The 25038-nt window shown below is 42.2% G+C and overlaps 1 protein-coding gene across 3 annotated transcripts in view; it reads right to left on the bottom strand.

The window, feature by feature from the left end:
- The window catches only part of LOC122772432 (ephrin type-B receptor 1-B), a 142019-nt gene that overhangs the window by 80274 nt on the left and 36707 nt on the right, over positions 1-25038 (bottom strand). For all 3 annotated transcript variants that reach the window (XM_044030487.1, XM_044030496.1, XM_044030504.1), the window contains exons 2-3: positions 15768-15832; positions 1177-1858 (exon numbers count right to left, since the gene is read on the bottom strand). In XM_044030487.1, the coding sequence (XP_043886422.1) occupies positions 1177-1858; positions 15768-15832 (747 nt within the window). The remainder of the gene's footprint in view (positions 1-1176; positions 1859-15767; positions 15833-25038) is intronic.

Below are 25038 nucleotides of genomic sequence, written 5' to 3'. Positions count from 1 at the left end.
TTATATGGAATAGGGTTTGCCTTTTCAGCACAAACAACAGTTATTTGCACAGTGTTGACGTTAACAGTTAACTCTTTGAATTTCCACTGTTCTAAATCCTGTGTCTGTCTCTGTCTGAGCAGGGGACAGGGCTAACTCCTCCTGCCTGCGAAGTTGCCGGGGCCTCACCAGCACTTACGCTGATACTAGTCTTTGCCTGACATGCAACAAGACTTGTGTTAGCTTTCCTGCTTTGCTTATAGTTATATACCATGGTCAGAAGCCATTTAAGGCTATGTTTTAACATAGGGAAATAGTTGGGTCGTATACTGTTCATAAGTTGCGAAATCTATCATGTAAATATATTTTTGTGAGAAAATCATGATATGATATTTTTTACCCTACATAATATGCTTTGTAAGTGTGTGGCACTCTCATATCTGTTCAAACTATTTTATCTTGGCTCCACATATTCTCTCTTAACCTCCACAGGCAGTCCAACTAATACTGCTTCACACTGAGAGCCCCGAGCTTCTTATATTATCATCAAAAACCTGGAGGAAATTGTTTTCTGTGTGTTTGTGTGTGAGTGCGCACAGGTTCGTGGGTGAGAAAAGCAGGTTACAAAGTGGGAAGATGCATTAGAGGACAGATAAAAAAAAAGGGGGGGGAGAGAAAGTGACGGATTGAATAGAAAACGCGGATCAACACCGTCTTTAAATGCCTGTTTTTACTTATTCCTCAGAACTTAGTCTTGCACACATCTCACTGAGGCAGAATCAAACCGCTTGCCATCTGCACAGTGCACTGCACAGAAGCCAGGCATTCACTGCAGATAAAAAAAAAAAAAATCAATGCTAATGTGCCTTTTGAGTATGCTGGAGATGGACGTGATCAAGGCAGAAATACAGTACATGCTCAGCAAAACGAGTGAAATACAGTCAATTCAGTCCTTCCAATGATGTGGAAAATCTGTGATCCAGTGTATGACGATGCTCTGTAATATGCAAAATAGAAAATCTAAAATAGAACAAATTTGATGTCGCCAGTCTACAGTGAAGTGATTTGTTCCATTTTGAGCAGTCAGTTTCAAATAGTGAATGATGAAGTGTTGCAAGCACTAGTGGAGTCGCAACAAGGTTACACAGTTAAACAGGTAAAGGATGTTTAATGTATCCATTGTGCTATTTTACTCACCTCGACACACATTTCCATTGTCAGGTTCAAATCCGGCCTTGCACGTGCAGCTACCAATAGGAACCATCCACTCTCCATCCCCGTTGCAGTAGAGCTTTATAGGCACGTCGACTTCCTCCGAGTTGGGGATGCAGATCCCTCTTGCGATGACCAGAGAGGTGCTTTCAGCCCCTGTCATCGTCTCAGGAAAGATCGCAAAATTCTGTACCACACTCGGACACTTCTTATAGAAGACTCGCACTGATAGCAGAGACATGCAGGCACCGTAGTCCTGAAAGGCCAGGTAGAAGCCATTTTTAGACAGTGGTCCGAAACTTCGCACCTCCGTGTTGACTTTCATCAGGCGTCCACCAAAATCCACCTGTGAGAAGCTTTCATCTGCCGCGATTGTGTCCACCTTCAGGTAAGGGGCCTCCATCCAGAAGGCCGTGCCTTTAGTGGCAATGATGGCGTCGGTTTCGTAGTAGTAGAGATTAAATGTCTCTTTGCAGGAGCCAGGGACATTGGGAATGGAGCTGCAGTCACGCACAGTAAATCGAATTTCCACATAGATGCGCTGTGCTCCACGTCGATCAATAAAGGTGGTGAGGAGCCAGTTGTTTTGACTGGGCTCAAAGACATTACACACCTGGTAGGTCCTGATGGTGTTCAGGTTCTCATCATATCCACTCACCTCCTCCCACTAGAGAGAGCGACAGAGAGACAGATAGAGACGGAGAGAGGAGTGCATACAGTTGATTAGTAATCATCAGTGACAAAGCTGTGGTTTCTTATTTTTGAAAGAGGATGCTAATATTGACTGAGCGTCAGAGACATTTTTACATATCAGTAATCTCCCTAAGGCACTGCAAATTTGAGTCCTTTCTCTGGATTAACAGAAAAGAACCAGCCTGTCAAGCTGTTTGGCTTATTCATGCATCGAGAATACGCAAATGCCCTTTCTCTAAATCAAACCATTTCGTAAGCAAAGCAAATGCAGAAACACCACCTTTCTGCCTTGTTACACCTAAATATGCTCGACAGCTGTAGTACGTGTGCTGCCACTGCATAAGAATGAGGCCAGTAATTACCTGGGCCACGCTGAGATTCGCCACCTATGCCGATTGTGGTATGGCACTAGGTTGACCTATTCTAAAATAGTCTAACAAATTCAAAATCATGCACTGATGAATTACAATTAGACAGATGGGGACTACTAAATGGCAACCACAAGAAAGTATGGTGGAGCGGTATCTGCATGGAAACTGAACTGAAACATGCTGCATGCCTTTTTGTAGTTTTTGTTACGTTTGTTTTTGTTGTTTGCAGGTGTGACCCACAAAATATGGTGGATGAGCATGAGGACGCCACTGAGGAATTATCTTCATGCACCGATGCCTTATGAAAATGTGTCATGAAATGCTGCAAGATTAAAACGGTAGAGGCAGACTATTGGCATTCTCAATACAATATTTCAATTCCTAAATGTTACAAATATGAGGGCTAAACTTTGTCAAACGACAGGAGGGTGAACAAAAAAAATGCAACAGTCCCATAACAACCCCACGGACATATATGGAATAGCAAAGGTGATTTGAAAGATTTTTTGGGGGGAAATTTCACATGCACTTCAGGCCCCACCTCTCCCACAACCACCAATGATCCAAACAGCTGTAGACAAAAAGAAGCTAATGAGTTCTGCAGTGTTGTGAGTGGGCCTCCAGTCAGTTTGTGTTTCTTTTGTGCATACATCTCCTGGTGCTTCCTCTTTCTTCTGACCTTTACCGCCTCAGGTGCTCAATCAGGGCTAATGGAGAGGAGAAGACATCTCCATACTCGATCACAGCAATCAGTCAAATGATGGTCAAAGGATAAGATGGGTCCAAAAAAAGGGTTTGAGCAAAGTGATGAAGGAATAATGAAATGCAATGTGGGGTCTAATACAAACTAAAATGATTTGGCCTAAGGAGTGCACAGAGGCACCTGGAAGAAAAACAACAAGGGTTGGGGTGGCAGCAAGAAGAGGGAAGAGGGAGAGGACATGTGGAGAACAGTGACACTGCTGACATGATAAACGAGTTTACAGAAATCTGAGGTGCAAATTAAAGCCTTTTTTCACCACTGCTCCCCCTGTGCACACTCTACTCTGCTCTGCCCACCACCGTCCCCTCCCCAGCCCACCCCCACCTCTTCCCCTCCTGCTTTCTTCTCTCGTCTCTGCTCTGTAATGACCATTCATCAGCATTACAGGAACCTGTCCCTTTCAGCACTGCCTGTTCATTAATACAGCCGGCCCTAGGCTCCTCTGCACCCGTCTGCTCCAGTCTAGGAGGGGGTCCTCCCCGCCCCTCGTCTAGCCAAATGACCACCATCTTTCACACCAGAGAAAGGCCCGAGGCATCTCCTATAATGCTCATCTAAAATCTGTCCAGATATTCATTGGCTTCATATAATAATTGCTACTTTTCTAAAGAAATGTTCTTCATTGTCGACGGAGATAAAAAACAAACAAAACTCTTACAGGTACGGTGTAAATTGACTATGCCAATCAACCGGACAACTGTCCTTGTACCAGTTTGATCACTACTAGTGTGGAATAAATTATTTGAAAGAAATGTGTCCAAATGTCCATCTCTACTACACTGGGAGGCGATATGGCTCCTTTCAGGTTGTTAGTATTAGGCAGTTTCCAGTTTAGCTCGTGACTAGCCGTTTGCATGTCGAGTACCATTCATAGTCTTCGTATCTTCCATGAACTTTAAAATATCCAATTCATTAAGATAATAGTCCAAAAACTACTTTACCGGCCTGTTGGCACTGTTATCTTTCTGAGGCAGCCCGTGGCCAAGTGGAAAGGGAACTTGACTTGTAACTGGAGGGTCGCCGGTTCAAATCCCCACCCCTGAGCAAGATACCCAACCCCCAATGTGTGGCAGCCCACTGCCCCTAATTCTAGGATGGGTCAAATGCAGTGGAATACTTTCCCTAAGGGGATTAATAAAATTCTTTATTCTATGTGTATTGGCTTCTGCTAAAACCTCCGGATATTAGTCAGGGGATTGGAAACTCATGAGCAGAAGGTACACATGCAGTCGTAGTTTGACTCAGTCCCATCATCTGACAGTGAGCAATTTTATTGAATGCAATTTTAGTCTGACTAACATGTTTAAATGTATTTTGAAAGACGATTTTAGCCTCAGATTGAAACCCTTTCAGTGCTTTGTAATCATCCGCTGCTGATGGCTCTGTGTGTCTGCGCATGTGTGCAGTCGGAGAGAATGTTGTTTATAATTTGATGCTTTACCAACCACATATTGATTTTTGCTGCTGTAGAGCTCGAGGCTACACGGCACATTTGTGCCTCCACGTAGGTCCTCAACATTTGATTAGTCTCAAATTCAATATTATGTTCTATAAAACTTTGTATTATCATCCTTTCCCAATCGTGCGTGGTATGCTTTTAAGAGGCCTTCGTGTTAGCAGTGCACAGTGTACAGTCAAGTCATTTCTTTGTTTGTTACTTTTGATGTGTTTTCTCTTTCCCAGAAACTTTTAGACCATTCAAATCAAATCTATCTCCTGGACTCTATGACATCTCTCTGACCCTGTGTCCGAGAGGAGAGAAAAGAAAAGGCGCCATCACCTGTCACCTTAGTGATAATGGAATTCCCTGGTTTGTGCATCCATTTCCATTTCAGGGACTTGTGTAAAATAACACCGTTACCCCTGAGCTGTGTATATTTAGTTTGTGCATTATGAATTTAAGCGCAGATGTACGTCGCTGGCATGTATCATTCATATCAGCTGTGTGTGGGGAAAGCGAGTGAGATTATCTTTATGTTTGTCAGTGCATTTCCACCAAATGTTTTTCACGATGAAGCTCTCAATACATTCATATGGGATATTTTTTCTGTTCCTGGCAGTGGGGTGGAAATCACTGAGGAAATTGCAAAGGATGTGAACTGCATCTTGATAAAGTCAGAAAAAGAACAATGGATGGTGCATATGACCAGCTTTTAATGTGTTTAAGTGTCCCCCATAAAGCTTCCACTCAGTTAGTTTTACCATGGCCAAAACCGCTGAACATACGCTGTCTTGCTGATGAGACGACAGACAAGTATTTAGAGCCTCTTTGCACAACACACATTTTCATGTCACCCAAATGACTCCACGCTAAAAGCTTTGCATTGCCAGTTTTAAAAGAGACTCTCTCCCCCTGCCCCTAAATGTCGAGTGTGGTCATTGTCCATGTCATTATGGCTGCTCCACTTTATGAGCAGTACTGAGGAGATGGAAAAGCTATGGATTCACAGCATGCTTAATGTTTGTGTTAATGACTAGTCACAGATAGCTGAGCTGGAGAAGGGCGGGTGGAGGAGAGAAAGAGACAGAGAGAGTGAGGGATAAAAGAAAAATACAGACGTGGCGAGGGATCAAGAAAAAAGGCGAGGCAGTAATATATTCAGGCTGATGCTCGTCTTCCCACAGTCTCAGTTTGCTGCCATCAGCCATCGATACTTTGCCCTCATAAAGGCCATTCATCACATTGATCTCCTGCCATTATCTTCAATGGCTAAAATAACACAGAGCAGCTCAGATGGTCAGTGCATCACTCTAGAGGACTACAGCAGTGAGCTTGAAACCAGACAGAACAGGGAGTACGAACCTATATCAGAAGACGGATGGACCAGTAATGGGAGAAATGGGTCGGACTAATGACTCATTTGGAGCAAGCATGGTGGGACCAAAACAGGAGCTACCACATGCATGCTGCAGGCTTCCAGTCAGTCTTAATGCTGACATAACAAAACCAGTGTGGAATAGGTCTGGTCTGAAAACAGTACGCGGCCATATCGGCATTTCTACCACTGGAATGATTTCAGAAAGGAACCTACTTCCTTGACTGTCAGTGGCTGGTCAAACAAATCTGTCACAGTTTCTTCATAAATGTTATGTACACAATAAAAATTGGGAGAACTGTGTGCTTTTTCATCAAGTAATATAAAGGAAGGGGATAGTGAAGATGTCTTTTCTATCATTTAAAGTCGCACAGCAGTTGAGAAGAAAGATTAAAAACTCTGTATTAAAACTGTTTAATCACAAACCTCTAGAAAAGTACCATAAAATGTTGCAACGTTTGGCTACTTCTTTCCTTATGTACTTGGACGAGATGGGGCACTAGTTGCCAAGAAAAGAAATTTAAGAATGAAATATGTGCGATGGGAATTTTGTCCCAGTGTACTGCAAATCTACCCTCAATCATGTAGAACTGCCAAAACACTTGGCAGCCATTGTGTACTGTGCATACACCAAAAGATGAGTCTTGACTACTTTTAGCTCATCATTCAACTTGAGTCAATTCACACAAGAAGGAGCCTCTAATATAAGGAAGCAGCTACGGGGCTGATCTTTAACCTCCAGACTGCGGTCTGATCATCTGCGGAGTAACAGTCACAGTCAGATCCTTCAGCACCAGTTAATACATGCTCAGACATTACTGCGCACAGATGGACGATAAGCAGCTCAGAGCATTTCGACATCTGAAGCTCCACAGGTCTGCAAAAATACCATGGTGAATAGCTGATGAGCACCTGACAAGAGTTTCCCGACTCACTCTCAAAACTTATATAAGACTCTTTTTTTTTTTTCCACTTAATCAACCTCATGGAGAAAACAACAAAATTGCACTTTCCCTTTTAACATAATACAGCCACAGGAGGCATTGCTACCCAATAATAGTATGGATGGGAGGGGGTTGCATTTTCTAAACCAGAGAGAAATAGCTGGTTTGGTGAGCACTTTCTGCCCAAGAGTTGTCTGTTCATCTATCATTACAGGACTAAAACATGTGGGTGTAGGAAAGCAGGAGATTGCTTTTCATACTACAGGCTTCAGATGGACATTTCAATAATGATCCTATTTGTTATTCGTGACAACATAACGTTGTACTGAAGCAGGGAAGGTATCTGTTGTGTTTTTTTTGTTTTTTTTTTAATAATTATGCATGAATGAAATGAGCATTTCAAATGAAGAGAGGAAACAAAAGAAAAGGGAATGGCACAAGTTCATGTGAAATTCACACTGACATATTCATAAAGGCCAAGGTCTCGGAAGGACAGTGGATTATAGGAATATGAAAAGCTGAGACGGGGAAGAACTGTAGATGTCCTTGCCAAAAGACGCTCCTCTCATTTTCGCAGAGCTCACTGCCGACAGTAATCAAGAGCTACACATCTTTTCTTTCCAAAGGCTGTTTGAAATCCCTCTGACTTAATGAGGATATTTTGCGTTTTAAACAGTGGGGCTGCTCCTTAGAGCCAAGTGCAGGGTGTCATTTAAAGCAACAGTTGGTTGCGCTGCAGCTAAATGAGCGAACATTCCCACACAAGCTCTGCGACACAGGCTAATAGTCCCCCCCCTTGAAATTCACATTTTCTGAATGCTACGTCTCATCATCTCCAGCCTCACACACAGAGACACACCAAGTCATACTGCAGCCTCTAAAATATGCAGTGGCATGATTGCTATTATCATTTCTGATCAGCTGTGTTATTGAATGAGGGCTGCTGTCAGACCAGTTGCATGGGAATGATTATTTTGTGGGGCATCTGAGGCCTAGTTCCGCCTGGCTGAATGTGATGGATGGGGAGGAAATGGTGATGTCTGAAACACTCCCAGTCCTGCCAGATCCCAGCCACTCTATAATTACAGTCACACAGTTTTACTGAGCCCAGACAATACTCTGTCCATCAGTGATGGAGCAAGATCCGCTTCCAAGCCACACCCAGGCCCCCAAACAAGATGTTTAGCGACCTGAGGGATTAAGCAAATTAGGCCAGACAGATCTTGCCGAGTATAAAGAAAGAGCCTTTTCGTGAGATCTTAGGCGTTTCCCTCTCCCACTATATTCAACTTTTGTATTATTACTAATAATTATAGTTACTGCAGGTAAACATAACCCTCCTGGATATCACAGTCACCTTTACTTTAATCTCCCATCAAAGCATGGTGACATTTTAAATGCTAGCAATTTAACCTCATCATTTCTACAGAAATGAGTTTTTTTTATGTGTAATTACAAAGCCAAGCATAAATCATAAAACCAGTGGGTAGTGGAGCAATTTTAAGGTTGCTTAGTAGAGAGCAGTATGTGGTACATCAGTCAATATTTTTGAATGCAAAGCAATTAAATAGCACATGGCATTGATAGGAACATGTTACAACGCACGTATGAAACATACTAATCTTGACTGCCAAAATAAAAGACAATAGTACAAGGAGGGAGGAGAAAGAGAAGGGAGTGAAAAGCCTATAAGCTGAAGAAGGGAAATCCACAGAGGATGAAGACAGGATGTAAGGAGCGAGAGAGTAAGGCCACATCCACACGGAAACGGCACCACCAACGTAAACACTCTTTTTCTTTCCCGTTTTCAAAAATCTCCGTCCACAGGGATCCCCCCTCCAGAACGACTCGAAACGCTGTAGTACATATGCCAGGACTATAAATTGCACTGAAACTAGAGCTGAAACGATTAATTGATTATTAATCTTCTTAAATATGAATATTTTCTTCATTTCTTTGCTCTGGATAACAAAGAAATCATTAAAAGTCAATCATTTTGGTTTGTGGACGAAACAAGACATTTGAGAACATCATCATTTCCAGGTTACAAACAGCCATCAACATTTTTTAAGGTGTTCTGATATTTTATGGATTAATCGATTAATCGAGAAAATAATCAACAGATTAATCGATTATGAAAATAATCGTTAGCTGCAGCTCTAACTGTAAGGCTACATCAAAAACAGAGAAGAAGACGTTGTACGCAATGCAGATATAATAATAACAGAAACAGAGACAGCATGAACCCAGCCAGGGGAAAGAAATGCAATTAAGGTCTGTTTGTTTATGTTTCGTGATGTTTCCGTGTGCATATTTAGCAACTTTACAGTGACATTCAGTCATAAACCTAAATACTTTCCGAGAGGGAAATGCACAGTTCTTCCTCACGAGTGAGATCCATCTAACCGTATTTACTGCAGCCGAAGAGTCGGAGACAGAGTGCACAAGCTGTGGATGTGCAGTGCAGCTGACGGTGCGTGGAACAATGTTTATTCAAGTCAGAATAGTGTCTGTGAAAATATGCTTTTGTTTTCTCCTTGGTTTAACACTTTTTTCACTCCCGTGTGTGACGTTGCTAAAGACAGGACGTGTTCTAGTGATACCTACTGTCTGATTTTAGTTACTTTTCATTGACAGTAGTTTGTAAAACTGTCAAACAATCTTCAAACGCAAGACAATGAATGCCAGCGCAAGAGAGAGGTGGGAATATGACGTCACCGTTTTAAGTAACGCATTCAGTAGATGTTTCTGGTCCCCTACAACGCCGTGTGGACAGCCCCTAAATAATTAAAAAAAAAAATTTGAGGACTGGAAAAATGAACAGATATGGGATGAGATAAGAAGCGATAAAAAGAGTGAGAGTAATTTCACAAAGGGAATGAAAGCTGCCACCCTGCAGGATCCCCGACGCCCAAGGCGAGACCATTTAGGGACAAACCACAAAGAGCATGTCAGCGGGGGACAGGGAAATGGCAGGGTATAGGCTTTGGGATGCAGAGGGGGAGCCCTGCCTGTCTGCATATACGCTGCAAAAATGCTGCAAAGGATGACACCTGACAGCCCCATCCTCAAGTCACAAGTCAGTGATAGAATGAGGGCTGAGGTCCATGTTGGTTTGGTGAGGATTGAGCAGAAAGAGACTCTATTCTTAGGACAGAAAAGGTGGGGAAAAAGACACAAAGACACTCAGTGTGGGTAAAAATTTAGAGGGCAGGAATAAAGGGAATTTACTGCTATTTCTGCCAGCTCTGTGGGTCTGAAATAGCAGGTACTCCCGGTACTGGAAGACCCATAATAACTTACACATTCACAAGTTCAGCCACTCCTTCACACTCCTTCAAATCCATAAGAAGTAGGGATAGACTTGAGTCTCCTTTGAGCTCCACGTCATTTTGTTCTTTTATTTATTCTCTCATGAAAAAGTCTGGGTCCTGATACATCCAAGAGAATTCTTGCATGCGAAATATCGAGGGAAAATCCACAGGAAGGACATCAATAATAGACGGAAAACAGAAAATGGGGGTATTGTAAAAAGAAAAAAAAGAAGAAAAAAAAAAAGTCAGAAGTGGCACACCATTTCAATTTTGAACAAGCCTGATTTAGCTTGTAACAATATTTCTTTTGTTGTGCACAAACAGTGAAATATTCTGCTCTGTCTGTCACTACAATGGAGAGCTGCTGTTTTCTGGGCCACGTCTCATTTGCTAATGAGATCTGGAAGGTAAAAGAAATTTACAGAAACAAAAGCTTGGAGCTAAAATGTGAGTAGTTCAACAGAAAAAGAAAAAAAACCACAGAATAACAAAACACAGCCCAACACAACGGCACAGACACACACTCAGCCAGTTGTTATCTTACTGATTTGTTGTCTCTAGTCATCATGCTGAGGAGAGGTGTCTGAGCTTAGAGCCAATTCACCTCTGTGGCTACACATGTAAGTCATACTCAGTAACCACGTTAAATGAAAACAAGTCAAATGTAACAGGTCTCTGACTGATATGTGTATTTATTTTCATAAAACATGCACTAATAATAACATACACATTCTCACTATATTAAGCAATGTTATGTGTCCAATTAAATTTGCCAGCGGATTTTCTAAATATACTGAATGACCAGGTTTTTGGGGCATATAAAGACGAAAATGCCAGGAATCACAAACATCATTAAGGTCGAGTCCAGACCTTAACCCCACTAAGAATCATTGGGATGTACTGGGGAAGACTTAATGTCGGGGTCTAACTTGCCCAGCATAAAATTGAAATAAACCTTGTGAAATTGCAAAATAACACCACCATGAATGCATTTGCATATCAATTTTCATTTTTACGTAGAGTTATTGTTGGAGTGTGCACTCGTAATGAAGGCACTTCTCTCACCTGGCCACTGAAGCACAGCCAGCATGACTCACTCGAAGTTTTTCTATTCCCATTCCATTTTCAGCTCAGGCTCTGCAGGTTCAAAGTTCACCATCCATCTCTTTCTCTTTTTTTTCCTACTCCTTGTCCTTCAACCTCTGTATGCTTTGCTTCCCATCTCCCCCTGACTCTTATCATCTACATTCAATCAACCCCTTTCTCCTTTGCTCTTTTTCCTCTTCCTCAATTTACCATTTCCTCCTGTGTTCCCTTACACCCACACACTGAATCACTGCCTCTCTGTCTGTCACGGTATGAATAATTGAGGTGTATTGAATGTGGTCAGCATATGGTGAGGTGGCCGTTATAGATCTTTAGGAAACACTGAGTGTATGCTGACACCTGTCCGTTTAAGGCCCACAGGAGTTTTGCAGAAGCATAGGCCCCCACGGGAGAGCCAGGCAGCACACAATCGCCAAAACGCCTCTCCTCTACGGCCCCTGCAGATCCACGCACTTGCATATGCAGGTGTACTTAGCAAAAGTACACTCGGTGAAAATCACTCCTGAATTTATGCCTGAGCACACACACAAGCCCTCGTGTGGACATACAAGTGAGTGTAAATTTAGACGATGATGTCACGGTAAGACCCAGTCTGTCTCCGTCCCTTCTCATGCGCCTACAACAAAAAAAGGGGACTGCTATAAAATCTCCTTTTTCATCTTTCTGCTTGTGTCTCAGTCCTCGTGTCTTTCCCTGTCTGTCATGTCTCACAGCATTTATCCTCCACACCTCCCACCTCCATGCCCCGAGTCGGCCCTGCTTCTCCACACTTGACAGCACCCACAGCCTCTGTCAGCGCCACCCAGCTGACCCCATAACCCCCCCTCCCTCACCTTAAAGCCTGGACTGTGTCTTTGACCTCCAAGAGTCACATGAGTTAACCGAAGCTCCCCTCCACACACATATCCACAGCTGCTTTTTTTTGCCCCATTCACACACACAATTGATCTTTCACCCCCCTGACTCCGGTTTCTCCTAATCCCTCCCTACCCCCCCTTCCTAATCCTGCAACCTTTCAGCCACACTACCATATTTCTCTTCCTCTAATCTCTCACCTTTATCTCCTTCCTGTCTACCCCGGTCACACATCCACACATCACCACAATGGTTCTTCTGGTTCCCCTTTTATCTAAATTATTCAAGAAGAGACATTAAGGTAAAGAAACCCCTGTTTCTTATTTTCTAAAAGCCCATAATTCCTTCCTGGCATATGTCTTGAAGTTAAAAGTCTTTAAAAGGCTTTGAAATGGACGGATCACTTTTTGATGTCAAAAAGAAAAAAGCTCACAGAAATAAAACGTCAGTGTCTTGATCCTGTAGCCATTACCTGGCTAGGGAGTGTGTGTGTGTGTGTGTGTGTGTGTGTGTATTGCCGGGAAGAAATTCCTCACCTGAATCTGGCTGGTTTTAAGTTAACCATCACAATGACTCAAAAGCTGTTAAATTAGAGTCAAAACCCTGCAAAGCTCCCCCTTAAATGTATAAATTTAACATTTACACTTCTCTATAATTTCGCTTTTAATGCAACAGATGATTAGAGGCTTCATGTAGCTGGATGGGGAGGTACATTAGACTACATTACTGTATTAGTTAAATTAAGCTGAGTGTTAAGAGCATATGGGTGACATGCAAACGTTTCCTGTGGGCCTAACAGTGTAGTTCCGGAGCAATTCTTTTTCTTTTTTTTTCTTTTTTTATTAAAGTAGACAAACAGCCTTACTCATTTCCTATGTTTTATTTTATTTCCCCCACTACATAAATATCCCACATCTATCGTCAGTTGTCATTGTTCGGTCATTCCACCGCATTATGCACACGAGAAACCGGATTACCATGAGAAAACGGTGGGATAATTAAAACCTCATATTACACGACAACAGGTGGGTTATCTCATTACTCCATCCCCACTACGTCTCAAATCTGTATCGATCCATTATTATTTCAGTTAACATTAGGGTGGTGCGATGGTTTGCACTATTGCTTCAGTGTCAGTCCAGATCTTCATTTTCCAGACTACTTCATTACTGCTGCGGTGTCACTTTCCACGTTTGCGGGGGTGGTCATTTTGTCATGCATGTAAAAATAATTTGGAAACCCGTGCTACTCATTACCATGAAATAGTTTAATTTCTCCAGCATTAATCTTCTTGTGTTAACTGATTTTCTTTTAATAGTGTAACCTAATAAGTAAAATCATTAAGACGTGTGTGCGTGTGTGGGATAAAAGTGTGCTTTTTTCTTTTTCTGTTGCTGTACACATCTGTTTGCCTCATGAGCTCTCCTTCTCTCGAGTAGATGCTAATATAGAATGTGCATTTGCATACCACCACTCAATTTTACACCCGCGTGGCCAACCCTGATACGTCTTCATGTCTGCGCGACTGGAACTAATGACACTGCTTTCACTATCCTTCAAAATAAAGCGCGTAAGGTCAGCCAAATATAAACACACAACCACACACACACTTTTTATAAACTCTTGAAGGAAATACAGGACGTTAATTAGGTGTCAAAATGAGTGTTCTGTGAGTGGTCAAGAGGAAGGTTCACAGTTCAAAAAGTGTCCTCTTCACAACCCGTTTCAGCTCATGGTTATGTGCATTCGCCCGATTATTTATTTTAAGTCTACCTTTTGCTTGAAGCTGATGCATGACATTATGTCTGCGATGTGAGATACGCAATAATGTGCCTTCATTAAATGCTTAATTGCAAAGTCAACGGCACAGTGCACAAACAAATTGATGCACCTGCAGCCCTCTGAGATGAGAGCCGCGGGTTTAATATCATTTTATATTAAGCTCCCACACAGCAGAAAATCAATTTGAAACCTGCTGCATTTAAGTCCGTATGTGATTATGTGCATGTGTGCAAATGTGCAATTCAACAAAAATCACACCGCAATCTCTGACACTTTACGCCGGCACAGTCGGGACAGCTGTGGAGCAGGGTAAGCTCCACCAGTGAACGGGATGAGTCTCACTCTCCCTACAGCAGGTCTCCCCCTGCCTGTACTGTTATAACATGAGTGGCTTAAAAAAACTATGCTCAACACAGGAAAGAGGCTCTGTGTGCCTGGAGCCTTGCTGGACTGAAAACGCTTTGATGCAAATAGCACAGTAGATGTCTCAACTCGGTAATCTTCTTTTCTTTCCACAGCGAAAAACAACGTGACAATGTGAGTGATGCTCAAAATGAAAATAATGTTCATCCTTGCATGTTGTGTAAAGCTCCTTTTCCACTGGTCAAAAGGTTGAAAGAGGGCTGTGTGATGTTAAATGGTGTTATTGTGACTAGTTTCCGCTCCTGTTGTGGAAAAAGTCTACACAATCTCCAAAAATTGTGCAGCAAAGTGTATCATTTCGGAATTAAACAGGAAGGACGTAAGGTATTGTCACACTAATCATTATCCTGGCACAATATAATTACACATCAGCGGCTCCTTCTAAGCTCCTTTTAAACTGAAGTCTTACAAACTCATCCTATTATTTTCCTGCTGCTACTATTCATGGATTTATGAATATTACAGAATCATGAAGAGTTCTAATAAATGTGCATATGTTTACATGCACTGTAGACCATGAAATCAAGTGTTATTTGTGTTACATTGATAAAGTGATGAGACCTCAACAAGCTGCAGGCAAGGTTATCATGGTCCCATCCCCGAAGAAACATTACATTTGTAGTGTGGTTCTGGTCCTGGATTAAGGATCCGTAATCTACACCCTAGGTTACCCCTGGTTGTGAGATTTTTCAGTTACTAATCCTTCGCAGGGGGGAAAAAAAGTGTGCTGGCACACTCTCCAGTGTTTGAACAGAGCAAATGTAGTAAAGACTCCCTTTACACGTGTGTAAAATGCCCCATAAAGACCCAAAGACCCAGAAAATGTAGGAAACAGTCATTGTATAGCCTGGATGTTTCCTGCCACGTCGAGGTTATCGACATTGGGCTATGAAGCTTTTTATTCAATTATTGAATTACAGCACCGCGAACCAGGTCTTAAAATTCTCTTTTGGTCCATTAATGTAATAGGGCAATCATACCTCTGATGAAAAAAACTTCCATTCTAATGACTTGGCACTTTATTCTATTTCCACTCTTCCGTGTGCATGCACCTATATACAGGTTGAAAATAGTTCGCTGAAATTTTGAAAAAGCCCTCGGCATTTTCCGCTCTCTCAGCTCCTCCTCCCCCGTCTCATCCTAATACAGTCACTTCCCTGCATTAATGTATCATTACAGTATTATTACATCTTCTGTATAGCTCAGCTTCCATTTACTGAGACTTAGGTGCAGTGTTCTAGGGGCTTACATGTGTCCATTATGTCATTAAGCCATAATGGACACATGTCAGGGCAGAGAGAAAATAATACTCATATCAGGGGCTACATTGTGCACTACTTAAAAACTATATACTCCCATCCTGCCTGCCTTCCTGTCTATTAATCTGTCTGGCAACAGCACTGTGTGTATGTGTGTCATGTTACACATCAACCCAAGCTGTACTCCTCCCGACAGAGAGCGCTTGAAGTGAAGCTCCTGAGATACCTGCATCTGCATGAGAGACTTACCCCAGAGTTAGGATATGCTGTCCAGCCCAGTTCAGCTGTGGCCACCCGAGTGTCCATCACAGTCTCTGCAGCAGAGAAAAAAAGAAAGAGAAAGACAGCGGTTAGCCTGGAAAAAAAAAAAGAAGCTATTTTGAGTATCGCTCCAGCTGAACTGCATTCAAGGCCCAGTGATCACTTGACACTATCATTGATGAACAGAGAGGAGATGAATGTTTTGCGCCGTTTCATCCATCTCGAGCGAGACGCGTGCAAAGACAAGAGACGCGGAGACAAAGCCTTGGCACTGGAAGAGATGTCTGAGAGGCCTGACACGCTGTTAAGTGCTGAGCTTGTATTATGTTCCGTCTGTGTGAGCATGACGCGACCGAGTGTGCATCCCACTTCTGAAGTGAAATGTTTTCATTTAGAGAAAATATTTAATTGTAATTGCTGTTATAGATGATGCGATTTGACTTGCCATGACATTTTGTAGTCGGGCTGTAGTTCAATATTCTATATTCTGTAGTTCTCTTCTATTACCGGCGGGGCCACCACATTTAAAACTGGGTCCAAATTGAGCGCCAGACGACGTCAAATAATAGAGAAACGAGTCAAACAGAGATGAAATTTTTAAGATGTGTTACTGAGTGCAATGGACGCTTTTTTCATAAAATAAAATGAATTGAGTTACCCGTGGTAGAACCTCAGAAGAGACTGTTTCAAAGTTATGAACACATCAGTGGAAGTACTCACAAAATAACTTGAACGTCGAAGAGTGGTAAATATTAGCAGCATAAATTGACGTACTCGGTCATTTTTTTACAAGACGTGTAAAGCTAAAAGAGTTTTTCGAATTTATTTCTTTTACGGGTGAAGTGACTTGATGTGTGTTCCTATGTGTCAGTTAAGGAGGAAGAGGAAAGACATAACATATTATCTCTATCAAGTGCACGTTTGCATTAGTGTAGTACCATCGTTGCAGTTTGTGCCATCGAAGAAATCCAACGGTTTCTGACAGCTAAGAAGTTGCCAACAACAACATGTGGTTATTAAGGTAATTTCCCTCACGCTGATTCAGGAAGCCGGAGAATTATCACTTTTGTCACCAGAGAGTGTAAAGACCACCTGTGCATAGCTTCCATTTTGTTGGCCTGTTTTTGCACATTGAGAGACAAAGACTCAAAAACTAATTGTTCAACCCTAATTTTCATACTAGCGAGTACATGACAAACCCTGTATGAGTTTACGTGTGGTTTCGTGTGATTGCTGAACTATGTCACGTTGTTTATCCAAAGAGAGGCTGCACAAAAACAGAGGAAGCTCTCGCAGGCCAAACATCCCCAGTGTTTACTCACAGAGGGGACATTCCCTGAAAACTTGAGCTGTCGAGTTGCTTTGTACTTTTTCCGTCTGTCCTCGTCAGCCCATGTTTATGAAAACAAATACTTAAACCTAAATCCCAAAGTCATATTAATCAGCACGGGAAACTTTTAACTTGTGGGTTTACAAACAAACATGGGGGGGGGGGACAGTTACAGACAGGAGGGAATTCTTTCTGTGAATGGAAAAGATGTGAATTCATCTACCTCACTTTGGACTTGTATTAACCACGCTGTCCTGTCTGGCACCATATGAAATATAAGAACACAACATTCTGAGAGTTGCTCTTGCTCTCTCATCGCTTACTAATCGTCAGTGACACATTGTTGACAAATAGGGTCTGGCAGCTCACCAAAGACGTTTGTCATCTTTGTATTGATTGATATCTGCCTAGTTGGCACACTGGAATCAGGAAACTTGATATAGCTCCAGTAAAGAAAAGAGTTATAAAACATGCAACTCTCTCTCTCTTACACACACGCGCGCAGATTTATTGGCTATAACAGAGTAATGATGGATTCATAATATCATGTGTATCAAACAAGTATATTATCAGGCCTAAACCTTCCATCTTATGGAGCGAAACGGGTCATAATTTTCCTCATTCTGACGTCTTCCTACCACAACACGCCCTCGGTTATTTCTGCTGTAGCCAAACAGATACAAACTGGGAGACTAAAGAGTTTGATGGTATTAGTGGGCGATGATCTGTGGATAAGTGGGGGTGTGTGGGAACGATGTTGTGTCGGTTGGCGAGCAATGCCAACATGTGATGTTGATGAAGGAGATGCTTCACTCCGATTAAAATGCACAACGGTGTCTTCATTCACAAAGTGTTCCAGCACTCAGCAGCCTGCCTTTACCGGCTCCTACACAGGATGCACTCCCGCAGCTGTCCCTTATTTGGAGTTGCACTGAGCATGCAGTGATTTAGAAATCATCACAAATGATGGAGCACTCAAAGCCTGTCAACTGCAACTTAAGTGGCTTTGGGTTAAAAAAAACAAAAACAAAAACAAAAACAAAAAAAAACAACTGAGGGTGACTGACAAGTCATCAGTAGATTGGAAAGCGGTCTTTAATTGCCAATCCCCAGTTACTGAGAAAAACTGTCCTCAGACATAAAACAAATTACCGTAATTCACTTTCATTCAACTCGCACGTGTTACGACGCGCACACTGGCACAAACAATATGTGCACATTTTCATTTACCCGGCAACTAAAAGAACAATTGTCTGTGTACACCTACTATGACAGCCTTGTTCACACCCGGCTTCCATCAGAGTATTTCAATTTCCTTAAGATCAGCCTTGCCTCGTCTAGTTTCCACAGCCTGCCAGCCAGCCAGCTCCCGCAAGCCTGCCTGTGCGACTTGCTGTCAGCTGGGGAGATAGGAGCATGAAACAGCCCTTAGCGCCAGCCAGTGTTGTGGGGACTGCCAAACCTTGCTCAGGGGAAATCACAAAAGCTTTAGTCAAATCACACAGGCACTTGGTTGGCCATTTTCCATTTCCTTTTAAAAGGAGGGAGAGGGAGGCACAAGACAGTCAAGGTAGGAGATTAAAAAAATCATGACCCATGTCATGACCCGTGTCATGTGAAATGTCTGCCATTAGCAAAATTGCAGAATAGCAAATGAGCTAATGGAGTATGCCAAGTGGCTATTAATAATTGGGGTAGGGCGTGTACAGCCTTCGCTCACACACCTGTCCACTAATAGCTGGATTTTGGAAGATGTTCCATATGTCATTTTGTGGGTTTTAAATGAGCTGATATTGGGGCTGTTCATCCACGTAATAAGTGTGTTTGAAAAAATTCATTTAAAAGATAATCTACCCATATTAATAAGAAAAGCCGCCTTGTTAAGAATTGAAAAAAAGCCACATTTTGGGTTATCACTGAAATACTGACAACAGCTTAAAAACAATTATGTTTTATGAGAAGAGATAATCTAATCTAACCTGCCAGTCATTTTGGGATAAAATATTTCTGTTTTGACAAATTCGTATAAATAATAATTTGCTTTGACAAAAACAAATGCTGGGACTGTGAGTTTCTATTTGCAGCTTGTTTCCATGAATTCACCTTCCCCCTTCCCTGTATGTTGTAGTAGTTTATTGCAAGGTTACTCCTCCACTTAGAGCGTAAAAAAAACACATTAAAACAATGAGACCTCCTTTTACCTGGCTCCCCGATTTTCATTGCAGTTATATCTGACCACACAACCGGTTAACTGCTCTCTCTCTCTCAAGTCATTTGGAAGACAAGGCGAAGACAGCAGCTAGCCGTAGTCCCTCGTGATTAGAAGGTACAGCCCAGAGAGTTTTCTTCTACATTCATATTCTGCTAAGTCAGCTTCACCTACAAGCTCCGATAAATTAAATAGTACCAGGTTCACAAGCAGTTCAGTCTGTGGGAAAATTATTAACACCGAGAGCCTCGTGTTGACTATGTAGCCATGGCTCGTAAATCTTTTGGAAAACAATAGCTTGTAGGTGTCATTATAGCCTTAAATGGATTCAAAGAGCCGCAAGGCCAAAGGATATATTGTGACTACATCATTGAATATTAGTTACTCTAAAGCATACAGCGGATGTTAGGTCACTGTGTAAGGCTCACTAAGGCTGATCCCCAATCAGTGTTCTGTAGTCAAAACCCAGAGGTCACGAGCCAAGCCAGAACCCACGCTCGACCGAGGGTCTACATCTCAGAATCCCATAGAGCACGTAGAGCTCCCTCTCATTAGCAGCAAATGACAGATCAATACCTACTGCTAGGCGGCTGTTTCCACAGATAGAGAGAGGGAGGAATAGAGAAACTGGGAGGGAGAGAAATGAAAGAGTGAGAGGGACTGCATTAAACATTGATGGGGCCCTGGATTACAGATCGATAAGGCAGCCCTCTCCACACAATTACACGTCAGCGAGGAGTCGCATGATACATCACGCACACAAGCACGATCACACGCTACTAGCACTCGAGCCAAAGCATATCTAAAGGACTGCTCAGAAAAGAAAGTCCGGCAGGAATGGATTGCCAATTGTCTCCTCCCATGGTGAGCCTTTGTGTATGACTTTAATTTTGAAAGTCAAAATGGCAACATGTCTGTGTAATTTACCCTCCATTGTTGCCAGGTCTGTAGGACTGTGCGACTGCTGGTCGATAGAACATGTGCTGGAGCACCTCTGTGAAGCTCCCCGGCTTCGAAGTCAATACGCCTGACAATTCTCCACGGACGTTCCTTCCCATCCCATAACACATCATTTCCACTCATCTATCCGTCAACCGTCCCTCATCTATGCCCTCCTTTACAAGGATGCTCATGCACTTTGTAATTCAATGAGACAATCATGTCCAGATGCTGGATGCCGTGTTCAGAGGGGCCTTCTCTTTGTGGTCGTGAAACAAACTGAAATGGGATCCGAGGGCTTTGACGTTATTTAAGAAGGGTTTATCTTTTCTCTGAAATGAAATCAAGATGTGAATTTATGCAGAAAGAGTGGAAAGGAGTGAGAGATTGAAAGAGAGAGGAGAGGAGAAACCAAGACGAGAAATCAGCAGGACTGAAATGAGCACTTAATGATGAAGTCCCATGGAAACCTGCTGTGTCTGGCATCTTAATATGGGGCTGAAAACACAGTAACAAACAAACAAGAGTGAAAGCTGTGGCGTCTCCCAAACTAATCAGCTAATTTGGGGGATTAGAATAAAAAAGGGGGCACCTTTGATGGAATATTTTCTTAATAAATTCTTGTGAACTTCCTCACAGAGGTAGACACATTCACTCACACTGAACCTGCAACTAACAATTATTTTCATAATCGATTAATCTGTCGATTATTTTCATAATCGATTAATCTGTCGATTATTTTCATAATCGATTAATCATTTAGCCCATAAAATATCAGAAAACCTTAAAAATGTGGATATTTGTGGTCAAACCTGGAAATGATGATGTTCTCAAATGTCTTGTTTTGTCCACAAACCAAAACGATTAACTTTTAATGACATCATTGTTATCCGGAGCAAAGAAATGACAAAAAATAGTCACATTTAAGAAGCTTAACGTGATTAAATCTTGTTTTTATCACGAAAAAAAGCTCCAAACAGATCATCAAAATAGTCGTCGATTAATTCAGTAATTAATAGTTTCAGCTTTTTTTTTTTTTGCCTGAAAGTTCAACTCAAGTACAGCAAGGTCGAGAAGAGCACCGAGCTGATCTGGAAACTGCGAGTGTGTTTGTGGCGCACGGCAGCTTCAGAGTAAGAAGACGAGGAATCATGTGTTATCTTTGATTGAGTCACCGTGTTAAAGGAGGCAATCCTCGCAAACACACAAACACGAGATGTTTCTGATGTGCGCCTCACAAAAGCTGTGTCACTCATACTGAAGGGCTTTTGCTTTTAATAGAAGATACAGAACCGTCAACAGGAACACATCAAAAGGAATAATGTAACTGCTATGTTTCCCTGAAGACAAAAATGACAATGTGTCTGATTTGAAAATTTAACAGAGAATAGTCTGCCATCCTCTGAGACATTAGTGCGGAATGATGGGACACACAAGTTCCACACCGCAGACAAGGAAATAAAATCATTTTCAGCATGAAAGAAGACCAGGTCAGTGTCAGAGACAAAAAGAAAAATGTGGGAGAGATGAGAGGACAAGGGGCGCTGCCGAGGCAAATGTGAGATTAGTAGCAGATGTTAAGAGGAATGCCTCGCATGAGAGGGAAATTAATATGCATGTAGTATCTGCAGAACTTGATGAAATTATCCTATCATCACAGCAAGGTGACATTGTCTTGGCCTCACACATCTGGGCTGCAACGCTGCATAAAACTTAAGATTCAACCTTGCAGCACTGGGTGAACAAAGCCACACTTTCTTTCCCTTCCACTCTTCCTGGTCTGGCAACATGAAGTTGTTATTCTGGAAAGGATGCAGCAAAACACAACAGGCCGCCCTGAGGCAGGATGTACAGACAGGTACACACTCATTGCACACCCACAGGCTGACAATAGACTCATGCATCTAATCATATCTTAGTGGTCAGTCACTCAATCAGCCACCAGCACAACACAGAAACACCACATTTATACACAAACCCCCACACACACACACACACCACATATCCTGCGCTCTCTCTTTCCATTTTGCTCTCCCTCTCCATTCCTTCCCCTGGTCAGGGGGAGAGGTTGGGCACATCATTTGCATTCATTAACATTACATTAGCAGACAGAGTGATCTTTAGAAACCAGGCTGCCGGAGAGTGTCATCTTTAATTCATCATAACCCCACCACCCTCGCTCTCTCTCTCTTTTTACCTTCACCATCTTCTCCTCCCTCTTCCCTCTCCCACTCATCCGTCTCTCATCGCCCTCAATCTGCTTTTCCCTTATTCCCAGCACATCCTTTCTCCTCGCACATCTTCACTCTCCATTTACCACCGTCTTTCATCTTCCTCACATTACGACATCTTTTTTCTCACTCCCTTTTCTTCTCCTTATCTATGCTCCCTCTCTCCTCCACCAGCTAATGACAGACAACAGGGAACTGGTCTTTTACCAGCAACAAATGGGAAGAATCTAAACAAGAGTAAGTTCCATCCAATTGGTCAATTAAAAAAAATTAATTAATTTCAATTTAAGTGCAACAAACCTGAAATGATTCCTCCTTGCGGACTTCTAAAATAAGAGAGCGATAAGGAGTAAGACTGAGTAATAGCTAAAGCATAACTGAGTTGGTGTAGAGTTTATGTTAAACAGGATCAGGCTAAACACGGGTGAGATTACCATTTCCAAGAAGACGTTAAATTATATCAGAATAATCTGGATATTCAATTTCATTGTATACCCCCCCTCCCCCCGACACACAGCAGAAACACAATCTCCCTCTATGTAGATCTTTAGAGTGAGAGTCTGCACGTGATGACATCGCTTTGGGAGTTCTGCTGTTACTTCAGTAGACTGACTTTTAAACAGGGACCAGTCAAAAGCCAACATTTCTGTTGCTGTCCCCGCACTCACTCCCCTCACCATCTTCTAAAAAAACTAATGTGAACTGATAATAGATGCAAACAGTGGTTGCGATTGCTGGTCTTTGAAACTTTGAAAATAAATTCTGCAAACGAACATCTACAACAACGAATAAGGATAATTATGTAAAACTGAATAATGGTGTTTTTTTTATTATTTACAGTGAATATGTACAAACAATAATGGGCACACAGAGCAGATAACACACAGCAACCAGCTACTACAGGACTGTGGTAGAAAAAGGCGCCGCTGTTGTGCATGTCTCCGCAACGCTGTCAATCAAAAACTGGTTCCGCCTTTCAGACACTTCCTCCAATCATTGTGCAGAAGCCCAGAGAAGGTGAGTTTCTGTTAAAGTGACGTTTTTTTACGCATTTGTCCAATGACCGTCACAGTTGAAACTGAGCTTCAAGTGGTTTTAATGCGGAGGCTGCTACGGGAATACAAAAATCACAAAAGACAATCCATCATCCGTGGTAACCGCTAGTGAAATGCTAAAATAGTGCACTTTTTTTATTGAAATGTGAATACAACACAGTACATCAACGACAACGTTGTAGAGGAAGCTGAGCTTCCCTTGCTGTCTAAGAGCTACCGTCACTGATATGTGATATGTTTCTTGTGCATTGTCATGTTGTGTATTATGCAAATGTCTATATTATCTTACCATGCAAGGTTATACTTGCACAAACTGCCCAACACAAGAAACGTGCTATTAAACCATGTCATAACTCACAGAAATGAGCTCCGCATCTACTAATGTTTGCTGTGGCAGGAGTGACCAAGCAATAATCCAGATGGAAGCAGAACTAGCCTCCCACAACCGTCACAATATTCATTACTGTTGATATTACCTCAGCCTGCCTGTCTGCTTTTAACAAACCTGGCAATGTGCTGCAGTAAAATGAAGTAATTACAACTCTTATCAGGCTCCTCACCTCAGAAACAGCATTTAGAGCAAGGCAGGGAGAGGGAGACTACTCCCCAGTGGTTCACCGGCTGTGGAACAAGCTTTTGGCCGTCGCCCCAGTCATTCAGCCACACCCACCTACTGTCATTTAGTCTCTTTGCAGCTCCTGCTCTTACTGTACCTACTCTCCTTTCCTTCCAATAAAAACATTTACAGAAGAAACACGATCCCTTTAATGACACAACCAAGTTATTTCCTCTATCAGTTTCTCAAAGTAAGTAAGTAGTGGCTGTCACGGACCATGTCAGCCAGAGGAATATCAATTTACAGCACGACAACTGTGCCAAGAAACACTCTTCAGCATCCACAGTGAAGAATGGCAAAAGGACACATTGAGAACCAAAGTTTGTTTATGTTGGAGAGCTAGCATGAAAGAAATGGCAATGTAATTTGCCCCATTTCTCCATAGGGACAGTCTCTGCACAATGAAAGTCTATCCACCATAGCATTGACATTTCTAAACGTTACACATACGAGCAAGAAGTTAGTCCTAACCTGGCCCTGTCATCACTTCTGCTGACTAGAGACACAGTAAGTTGGCAGAAAAGAACCATGTCCAGGTCACAGTGGGACTGTGTGAGGCTGACATTTAGCAGTATAAACTACAACTAATGTGCTGAGGATTGTAATTAGCAAGTGTGTGTGTTTGTGGGTTTCCATTACCCATACAAATGCACAAAACCTAAATATCGCAATAAAAAAACTGGTGATGGAAATTTAAAAAAACAACAACTTTCAAATATCGTTTTCCAGACGCGTCGATATCAAACTTTATTGTGAAAGTGTAATGGAAACACTTTTTCCACATCTACACGTCACCGGGATCATGTGTGGTATGTGTGGACCGAGTTCACCCGCAGCCTTCGTCTTCTGTCAGCAGTAGCGGTAAACCAGAGTCTGGCG

This window comes from Solea senegalensis, linkage group LG1, assembly GCF_019176455.1.
Source record: "Solea senegalensis isolate Sse05_10M linkage group LG1, IFAPA_SoseM_1, whole genome shotgun sequence".
Taxonomy (NCBI): domain Eukaryota; kingdom Metazoa; phylum Chordata; class Actinopteri; order Pleuronectiformes; family Soleidae; genus Solea; species Solea senegalensis.
Note: the sequence above shows the minus strand (reverse complement) of the source record. Positions and strands in the feature narration are given on the sequence as shown.